Source organism: Haemorhous mexicanus, chromosome Z, assembly GCF_027477595.1.
Source record: "Haemorhous mexicanus isolate bHaeMex1 chromosome Z, bHaeMex1.pri, whole genome shotgun sequence".
Taxonomy (NCBI): domain Eukaryota; kingdom Metazoa; phylum Chordata; class Aves; order Passeriformes; family Fringillidae; genus Haemorhous; species Haemorhous mexicanus.
The window spans coordinates 48449086-48460397 of NC_082381.1; the positions used below are offsets into that span (position 1 = coordinate 48449086).

General features: G+C 42.6%; 1 protein-coding gene across 1 annotated transcript; it reads right to left on the minus strand.

The window, feature by feature from the left end:
- Positions 1-649: 649 nt before the first annotated feature.
- On the minus strand, positions 650-3896 carry LOC132322501 (uncharacterized). The gene is given in 6 exon segments (XM_059836993.1): positions 650-1398; positions 1498-1525; positions 1630-2645; positions 2648-3379; positions 3382-3548; positions 3550-3896. Coding segments are annotated over 6 exon segments (3039 nt in total).
- Between the last annotated feature and the right edge of the window lie 7416 nt (positions 3897-11312).

Genomic DNA, 11312 nt, shown 5'->3' on the forward strand with positions numbered 1-11312 from the left:
GCATCTAATCCACACATAACTAAACACAGATATCGCCCTTCGTCCATGCCTTGTTTAGGGTCTGAAATGTTTAACCACCCAATTCCTTTGTCCCCTAATTTCCACCAACTCACTCCCTGGTCAATTTGTTCCCACATTTGTTGTTTTTCTCTCCACCACTTAACCTTCACATCTTGTCTGCATGCTTCTGTCAGAGTGAATGGGCAATTGAGCTTTAACGGGGGACCGTCCCACATGTTTTGAATAGCAGATATTGGCTTAGCTAACACTGATTCCTGAGAAACAGTTCCTTCCCGTAATCTCCAAGATACCACCCTCAATTTGATCTTCTTATAGTCAAAGCTATACCTAATTTGCACTATACACATATAGACTTCCATATCTTCTTTAGTTACTTGCTTCAATTGTAATGTGGTGTTCCCTTTCTGTGCATCCTTATCCCAAACGGTAGTAAAACTTGCCTTGGGGTGCCCAGCTCCTTGTTTCCAGAATACTTGTAAATCTCGGGCTTCAGCTTTCTGGTCATCGGTAACAACACAGGTCAGATTCACATCCATCCCTTCCATGACTCCGACAACAGCTTCTGAAACAGTGACAACCACAAAACCTTGAGTTGGTATCAATTTCATCATTACCAGTAACAGAATGATTAAGAATGCGGCTTTGCGCGAAATATCATTCGCGTCAGGGAGACTATCTGAGCCTCCCATTGTGTTGGAATTTTCTTGACTCGAGTGTAGTGGATCCAGGTGTCGATTCCTGCCACCTTCACTGCCGTGTATGTCGTCAGGATCACCTGGTAAGGACCATCCCATGTTTCTTTCAGTGGATCCGTAAACCACTTTTTCACATACACTCGGTCACCAGGCTGGATGTCATGGACGGGATTTTCCAGTGGTAGAGGTCGGTTCCACTGCAGGGCTCCCCGTAGGCTGTTGAGAGTTCTGTTTAGTGACATTACATAATTAAATATCATTTGATCCCCTTGTACATGCAAATCTCCCTTCAGTACAGTAGCATGATAAGGTCTCCCATATAGAATCTCATAAGGACTTACTCCCAACCTCTCTCTGGGTTTTATCCTAATTCGCAATAAAGCTAACGGTAATGCTTGCGGCCATTGCATTTTAGCTTCCTGACAAATTTTCTTAATTTGCCCTTTCAGTGTTTGATTCATTCTTTCAACCTGACCACTTGATTGAGGTCGCCAAGGTGTATGCAAGTCCCATGATATGTCCAACATCCTAGCTACTGTTTGAACAATTCCAGCTATGAAATGTGGACCTCTATCTGACGATAACCCTAGAGGTACTCCGAACCTGGGAATAAGTTCTTTAAGCAATGTCCTGACCACTTCCTTAGCCTGATTTGTCCTACAGGGGTAGGCTTCTGGCCATCCTGAAAAAGTACAGACATACACTAATAAGTACTTAAATTTTTGTGCTTTTGGTAATCAGAAAAATCTACTTGCCAATAATCTCCTGGTTCCAGTCCTACCTGTAGTTTCCCCAGTTGAATTTGTTTCCTGAAAATCGGATTATTTTTCAAACAGACTGGGCACATTGCATTCACCCGTTTTGCAAGTGTTAACATCTGGTTCGAAACTATCTCTCTCCTTAAGAATTTTACGAGAATCTCTGCACCCCAATGGCATTTATTATGTTCTGTTTCAAGGATGACTTTCATTATTTTTGCTGGTACCACTACCTGTCCCGTTGTTGTCACATACCATCCAGTCATGTTCTTTTGTGCATTCAATAACATTGCCAGCTTCTCATTGTCTATTGTGTATTTAGGTGTCTGGTTTAGGTAGGGATTTACTGGGCTTACCTTGACAGGTATTAATGCCATCTGAGTCCATACCTCTCGTGCCACCTTTCGAGCTGTCACATCTGCCAAATCATTTCCGTGGTATATTTTTCCTTCCTCCTTTCGATGTCCTTTTACGTGCATAACCGCAACCTTTGTCGGCCTGTGTAGTGCTTCCAGCAAGGCTAAGATTTCTTCTTTGTATTTGATAGAAGTTCCCTGTGAACTGAGTAGTCCCCTCTCCTTCCACAGTGCCCCATGTACATGGATTACCCCGAAGGCATATTTAGAATCGGTCCAAATATTAACTTTTGTTCCAGTACTCAGAATAAGGGCTCGTGTAAGCCCAATTATCTCTGCCTTCTGGGCTGAGGTGCCAGGAGGTAAAGCTTTTGCCTCTACAACCGTATGAACAGTCACCACGGCATACCCTGCATACCTGGTACCATTTTCCACATAGCTTGATCCATCCATAAACAGTTCCCAATCTGGATCTTCCATTGGTGTGTCTTTAAGATCCATCTGACTTGCGTATACCTGCTCGATAACCTCCACACAATCATGCGCCAATTCTCCTTCCTCCTGTTCACTGCGGAGAAATTCTGCTGGATTAGTATGATTAGTTATTTTCAATTCTACATCATCCTGCTCTCTCAATATTGCTTGGTACTGCAGCATTCGGTTAGATAATAGCCAGTGACCCCCCTTTTGTTCCAGAACAGCCAGTACCATATGGGGCACAAATACCTCCATTTTCTTGCCCATTGTCAATTTTCTGGCTTCTTGAATGAGGATCACCGTGGCCGTAACTACCCGCAAGCACGACGGCCAACCAGCACTGTGTCCAGCTGCTTCGAGAAGTATCCCACCGGACGTTTCCATGACCCGATCCGTTGGGTTAATACTCCCAGAGCCAATTTTTGTCTTTCATTCACGTACAACTGAAAGTCCTTGCTTAGATCCGGGAGCCCTAAAGCCGGGGCCTCCTTCAGGGCTTGTTTTAAATTCTGAAAAGCATTCTTCCTTAACCTGTCCCAGTTCAACTGTGGTTCCTTCAGGGCCTCATACAATGGTTTCGCTAGTAACCCGAAATTCGGAATCCACAATCGACACCATCCTACCATCCCCAAGAAAGATCTTAATTCTTGATGACTCCTCGGGAGCGGGATGGCGCAAATGGCCTCCACTCGGTTGATTCCCAACCGTCTCTGACCCTGAATGATTTCACAACCCAGGTAAATAACACTTTCCTTTATTAGCTGCGCTTTTTCTTTTGATACTTGATATCCAGCCTGGCCCAGCATGTTCAACAATGCTATTGTAAGTTTCAAACACAGTTCTTTCTCTTCAGTGGCTAGAAAAATATCATCGACATACTGCAAAATCACGTATGAGGACGGTGAGTCTCTTACCTCAGTCATCTTCCATCCTTCCAATTCTCTTGCCAACTGATTCCCAAATATCGTTGGACTGTTTTTAAAACCTTGGGGAAGCCTCGTCCAGGTGAGTTGCTTCTTACGACCGGTGTCTGGGCTTTCCCATTCGAAGGCGAAATATTTCCTATTTGTAATGCCAAGGGAATGCAGAAGAATGCATCCTTCAAGTCAATTACAGTAAACCATTTAAATTTTTCAGACACAGATGTTAACAGAGTATATGGATTTGCAACCACCGGGTGAATATCCTTAACAATGTTATTAATTGCCCGTAAATCCTGTACCAATCTATACTTACTGTTAGGCTTTTTTTACGGGGAAAATGGGGGTATTGTATTCTGATTCACATTCTTCCAGTATTCCTTGTGTTAGAAATTGTGCTATGAGAGGAGCAACCCCTTCTTCGGCTTCAAGTTTAATAGGATACTGTTTTATACTTACAGGTTGTACCCCTTCTTTTAACTCCACTATTACTGGTTGAGCAGCTTTAAACTTCCCCGGGACTCCTGTCTCCCATACCCATGGTACCACAGCCTGTTCCACCTCCTCAGGGATAGGGGTGGGTTCAACTTCTTTAATCACAAATAATTTGGCTATTTCTTCCTCAGGGACTTCTACTTTAACTCTTCCATCTTCAAACAGAATTTTCATGTTCAAAAGAGATAGCAAATCCCTTCCGAATAGTGACCTGGGGCAATTGGGCATATATAAAAATTGATGATCTAACTCTTTTCCTCCAAATCTCAAATTTAATGGCTGTAGGAACGGCCTTTCTTCCAACTGGCCCATTTCTCCTACTACTTGCATTGTAGTGTCACTGATTGGTCCCAATCGTTTATTTAAAACCGAATAAGTAGCCCCAGTATCTACAGTAAATTCCTGCTCTTTCCCTTCGATTTCTAACCTAACCTTCAAATCCTGTTCTAGTCAGCTCTGATTCTGATAGTTTCCCAAGACCATAGCTTGAGCGGCATCTCCTGGAGTCATCGGGCAGCTCGCTGGATTATTTATCATACTGCTATTCATTCCCACCCCGTTCATCCCGTTCCTTACTGGACATTCGTTCTTCCAATGGCCTATCTGGCGACAAAAGGCACACTGGTTGGGTCCCAGAATTTGTCCCCGTCCCCCAGTGTTTTGAAATCCTCCCCTACCGTGACCCATTCCTCAGCCCCGCATAGATCCACCTCTACCCCTCCCTCTATTTCCAGTTTGCTGGATTACTGCTAGAATCCTTGCCTGCTGCTTCTTGGCAGTCTCTCTTTCTCTATTGTTATATACTTTCCAGGCTACCTCCAGCATCTTATCCAAGTTACGGGTATCCTCTCCTTCTAATTTCTGTAATTTTTTTCGAATATCATCTTGAGACTGCCCCATAAAGATTAATGCGAGCTGTAGCTTCCCTGGCTCATCCTCTACTTCCAAATTAGTATATTTTCTGGCAGTTTCCTTCAGTCTCTCTAAGAATGCTGATGGGGACTCGCTTTTGTCCTGTCTCACTGAATATAGTTTAGACCAATTCAACGTCTTGGGCATACCGGTTCTGATCCCTTCCAGCAACAATTCTTGGTATTCTTTAATTGCGCTCATACCCCCGCTTGTATTTGGATCCCATCCTGGATCTTCACTCGGTACTAAATCATTAACGGTTCCTTCTGCTAACTGTAACCTTATAGCCTCTCTAGCTCTCTCCTTTGCTGCTTTTAAAACCATCTCTTTTTCTGTGGAGTCCATTAAAGTGTCTAACAACACCTGCAAATCATTCCAGTCCGGGTTCTGTGTTCTAATTATCATCTTTACCACCCGCGCCACCCTTTCTGGATCCTCCTGATAGCTTCCTGCAGACTGCTTCCAAATAACCAGCTCTCCGGTGGAAAAAGGCACCTTTATCAGTACCCTATCCCCTTGGGGTCCCACTGCTTCCCTCAAGGGATCTATTAGCTTAGGTTCCCCAAGATTTCTTCGCCCTTGCCTTGTCCTATTCGCAAGAGGAGTTCTTTGCACATTTCCAGAAGAGCCGGGAGAGGGAGTATGAGGCTTTAACTTTATAGTTCTGCGTTCCTTCTTTCTTTCCCCGGGTTTTTCCTCCTCACTATCATCGCTACTACTATCTCTAGGTAGTGGGGGGTATGAAGAAAGGGAAACCGGAGCAGGGACTGAGGGAACACTCGGAGCCACGAACGGGGATAAATCCTCCTCTGGTCGGTAGGTTAAAGCCAAACATTGAGTACATTTAGATTTTTCTTTGCACCCTCCGCATTCCGCATTTTTTAACTCCAAAACCATTATTCCACACTCCTTCTGCCATTCCTTTTTCTCCTTTAGGAGATAGAATAAATCCAAGTACGGCACCTCATCCCATTTCTCATTTTGCTTTAAAAACTGCATTAAAGGAGTGATCACCTCATAATCCACAGACCCATTCAACGGCCACTCTGGCCCTACCCTTTCATATTCCGGCCACCAATGATTACAATAATCAATCATCTTTTCCTTCTCCAAATCCTGATAAAATCCTTCACTCCTCCACCGCTTCAATAAGCAGCCTAGCGGAGTATTTCCCGGTATGTTATTGTTAGACTGGACCATAGTTTTAAACGCTTTAAATGGCATCTTACTTCAATAACCTTACAACAATCAGCCGCAATCACCAATACACACCAGCACTAAGCACAACCAACAAAACTATAAATATCAATAGCTCGATTATTCCAAACATAAACAGCAAAAACAACAGCGTGATTACTATTAGATACCAAACCAACCAAAACCAATCTTGCCGCTTCTCGTCGCCGCGAGTGGCAAGTGCCGGACCTGCGCAGCTTTCGCCGCGTCTGATAGCCCGTGCCTAGGCTTCCCAACCAGATGTCTTAGCCCAATCCTGCGAGGATTATCACCTCATCTTATGGACAGGCACCCAATACCGATATCAGAAATAAAGCACCTTCGGGCTTACCTCCTCACAGTCGTCCGACAGGCGCAGGGGTCGGGCACAAACCGATGACTCCCCGACAGTCCCTCGGTGCCGGCGTGGAGTGGATCGGGACGTGAGCTGCCCCAGCCACCTTCGGAGTCCTGCCGCGGTCGCCAGAAAACTGTTGCCTGATCTGAAGAGAACACAAAACAACCGGAGTTGCTTTATGAGGTGCTTTATTAGGGCCCGGGAGCCTGAGGACTTTCGTCCAAAGTCAGAACCCCATTTTACCACAGAATCTGCAGGGTTTATATACTTTTCTTAACATGATTGCTTCATTTAATCTATATGCATCGCTAAGCATCTTTAAAGGCATACAGAGATTTATTAGGTACATCATGACATTTGTTACTTAGCCAGAAGGTGCATTCCATAGATAAGGTTTGGTACATTCTCTAGATAATACATCCTCTCGATCTACCATGCACTAAAGTTCACTCAAAGTTTACCAGGCCTACTGCGGCCTTAGCATAACTACTGCTACTCATACTAACTATTATATATTGCTTCATTAATCTAGACATCTATCTATTAACTAGAATATAATTTTCAATAATTTTCGAACTTCTGCAACACTTGGGGTTGTCCCGTGCAGGACAAGGAGTTGACTTGATGATCCTTGTGTGTCCCTTCCAACTCAGTGTGTTTTGTGATTCTGTGATAATGCTTAATGCTTTACTAGGAGAGGCTCTTTGGTCTCAGTAAAAAATGCAGAAGGCCACACATCACATGCAGTTGATAAAGAGACATACAAAATTACATGCTCTGCCTACTATGAAATGTACAACAAAGCAGTTGCCGAGAACTTTGAGTTTCAAGACAAGATGCTGGTTATACAAATAAATAGATAAACAAGACAGACTTTTATGTTTGGAAGTCAGGTCAATTCTAATGGTGGAAACTCTGAAGTTACTTGGTCTCCTCTACGTCCTAATAGTATAAAGGAAATTTAAAAGAACTCTGAAGTCTGAAGGAATATCACATAACCAATAGGTGGTGTGAAACTACTTTCAGTAAAATACTTTGGGTTTAAATGTCCTGGTAATCCCAGAGAGTAATTGAGGTGCTGTTAAAAAAAACATGCATAGTGGGAACACAAGTGCATACAAATCATATTTTTAAAATAAAGGGAATTGAAAAAGAGTTGCTGGAGAAGGCGGTATAGATAGAAATGCTATCCAGTATTGTACTGCTTGGATTTGCTGTTTACATTCCTTTACACTACCTTGTGAAAAACAAGGTCCACTCTCCTGTACAAATTTAAAAGTTCAATAAAGGACAGTTGAGACAAAGACAATAAAGCAAGGATTTATGGCCAGGTGCCTCTTGCCATTCAGCCAAGAGCACACCTGCTATTTTGGAAATACTCTTTATATACCATTTCTATTGCATCAGCCTGTAACATATTCATAAACAATTACATAGTAAACTTTTCCCCAAGCTACTTTACATGTTTGAAGAATTGTTTAGCATGGCCCCTCCTCGAGTCTGCCTTTTCAGAGCATGTCTATTCCTTGGCTGTGGTTTTAGTCCATGCTTATAATCACCTCCGGTTCTGGGCCTTGGTCCATACTGTCTTCAGACAGTGAGTGCTGATAGTTGGCATATCAGTAGCAGGGTCCTCATCATATATTCCTTGGATGTTATATTATTATTATCCCAATTATCCCATATTATCCCAACCAAGCAGGCATTTTAACACAAGCATATCTTTATCAGCTATTTCTAAGTTTTAGTTAACAACAGAAATAAAAACTATATCTTTATAGCAAAGTTACATCAACACCACACCTTTAGAATCCATTTTAGTATTTGTGAAAAGCCAATATTAGAATATGTATCTATAACAACATGATAACAATAGCCAGTAAATTGAATGCTAAAGCTTTGGGTGGCCTTCAGCCATGAACAAGAGCTTTTGTGGCATTGAGGGATCCCTGGGCGGATAGACAGGGACCTTCACCAGTTACATTCTACCCTGAGCTGCGGGCATCTCCCTGGTCAGGAGCTGGGCTGTGAGGGGGTCAGACCAATAAGCTGTAGAGAGCTGGCAGTTTTGAGCTCCCTATATAAGAAGGCTCTCAGCAATAAGACAGGCTGCTTGTCCCATGGAGCTTTGGTGTGTGTGTGATGTCCCTGTCTTCAACCACCGACCCCGTGGAACACTTGGATTTTAATGTAATAGGCTTTAACACAGCAAAATTATGCTCTTGATTATGAAGATCATCTTGATGTTAAAGATCCCAAATTAACAGTTAGAGTGCAAGTGCCTGACAGCATTTCTCTGGTAAATTGTATATTGAAGGATTCATTATCCTTGGGAGTTAAATTCATATGGAAAGCAGAGAACAGTTCTTTTGCCTTTGGCAATTTTTGAGTGCAAGAAAGCCAAATCTTTAATAGGAAATAAATTTTAGCAAAAGAAGAAGGCTGTTTCTTCCTGTAAAGGGAAATTACACTAAAAAGAATGTAATCAGTATTTGCATGCCTTGAGCCTAGTCATAAGTGGATCAAAATAGGGTAGATTATAGCACTATGTAAGAATTTTCTAGCACTGTAATACTGCTAATGACATAAGTGGTATCAACCATGAAGCATCAATACGATAACAATACTAAGCTACAAAGAGACTTGCAACAGAGTTGCACACCCAAGATGCAGGAATACACCTGAACAGTAGTTCAGGTAGAAAACCCAGGAGATGAGCACCTGGATACCAAACACAGGGAAAACAGAAAAATTCTGTAGAATAAAGAGGAAACCTGCCAGGTGAGACCCAGCTCCCGAAATCAGATAAACAATCCTGAGTGACGATGAGATTCCTCAACTTTTTATTATTGTTGTTCTGGGGGGATCAAGGAGCACACCACCACCAAAGATGATGAAATAAATATGGAGCATGTTGTCTCCTTTTGATTTCAGCTTCTCTGCACCAAAGGGCTTTCAAGCCTGAGCAGCTGAACCTTGATTACTAAAACAGTGGAGAACTCTAGTCATCAGTGCTATCAGCATGGAATCAAGTCTTCATTTACAGCTGATTTCAGACAAGATTATTAAGAACTAATTTTTAAAATGCAGTGGTATTGATGGAGAGCAAATAAAAGCTAGCCATTGGCAAAGTGTATTTTCAGTCAGTGTTGGTACATTACAGCTTTGTTATGAAGACTAAAACTGGTCTGATTTATTGATCTCCTATACACCTTGTGAAAGAAAAAAAAAATTTATAAAGGAAAGCTAAAAGCTGGAGGAGTATCACATAGCTGTATACAACCATTTAGATTGTAGACTATAGATTGTAGACAACCAAGGGTAAAAGATATTGATTTTAAATATCAGATGAACTCCCTTGCTATGCAGATACATTGATTTTTATTATTTTTACCTCAAGAAGTCATGAATATCCCTCTGGTGATTGCTATTGCAAGGGTTATTATTCTCATTATTACCAGAGACATTAAGAAACATGCTACTACTTTTTATATAAGGAGTTAAAGTCCTTGGCTCTTCTGATAGTTTTTGAGAACTTTCCTGGAGTAACTTTGGTGGCACCTGGTAGTTTCAGTGGCTGAAGCCAGAAGAGTTGATCTGTACTGGGTTTTCATGGCAAGGTGTTAGGAGCAGGAGATTTCAGGAGTGGTCTTTGTGAGAAGAGAGCAGCATCTGCCCAGTGTTGGACAGAGCAAGCACCAGCTGGCTCCAAAACACACCCACAGCTGCCAGCAACGCTGGTGGTTGGCACCTCTGTGATGTCATGCTTATTACAGAGTTTATAGTTATTTATAGAGCTAAAAATGACACACAGCAGCTCAGAGAGAGATTGTGAAAAAACGTGAGGCTCTGCTGATACCTCCAGCATAGGACTGTGGTGGTGCAGGTGAGCTTCCCCTGCAGCTCACTGAGGAGCATGCTGGAGCAGATATTCATGCTGCAGACCTTGGGGGCACCTCTCGTGGTTTGGCCTTGCTGGCAGCTTATGCAGGGCTGGTGTTATGCAGGTGTTTCCTTGCTTCCCCCTCCCCTTCACTCTCTGTGGGATTGAGGGGAGAATCAGGAGAACATTAAAACGCATTAGTTCAGATAAAAATGGTTTTATAGTTGAAAGAAAATAAAATCTAATTATGTCCAGACTGTGCCCCAGAAGCAATCAGCACCTCTAGCCAACACTCCCCATATACTGGGAATAATGTATGGAATACCAGTAAACTTTCATTAGTCTTTGATCCCCCTTGGGGAAGTTTGTGAAGAACTGTACTCCATGGAAGAAACCACTTCTTGTAGCAAAAAAAAACCCAGATGAGAAAGAAGTGGCAGAGACAAATCGTATAAGCAGACCACAGCTCCTGTTGTTCTCTACATGACTTTTGTGTGTGTGTGTGTGTGTGTGTGTGTGTGTGTGTGTGTGTGTGTGCATGTGTAGGAGTAGAGGAGCCAGAAATGAAGGAATGGAGATGAGCCTCCCGAGAAGAGGAGCATGGGGGGAAGGTGGTTGTAGTCTTGCTTGTTTTTATTTCTTGTTACGCTACTCTTAATTGGCAATACATTCAATTAGTTTTCTGCAAGTTGGTTCAGTTTTGGCTATGCTGGTAATTGGTGACTGATCTCCCTGTCCTTATGTCAACCCATGGATTTTTCTTGGTATTTTGTTCATCTGTGCTGTTGAGTAGGGGGAGTGGGAGACAGTCGGGTGGGAGGCTGGCAGTCAAGGTCAGCCTGTCACATTGTCTCACATAGCCTTATTCTGTTATTCTCACTAACACCAGTGGAACCACTGCACTTCTAGCATGATAAAAAACCAAGTGCATTGCAGGTTAGGCACATTAGAAATACAAGTTTTCTATAGAAGACAGAAGTAGCCCAGGTATGAATGAACTCATTTGCTGAGAAGAAAATAATTTGTAGCTGCAAATTGGTTTTAAAAGCTTGCAGTACCATGGAAGTAGCTCTCGTAACACACACTTCTAGTAAAAAGATGCTGTTGTACCTGCTTTATTGCAGTTAGTTGAGGTTAGGTCCTGCTATTGAGACATACTGCTAATTCACATGCTAATGAGAACACCCTTAGCTACAAGATTCAAAATACCAAACCTGCCCCC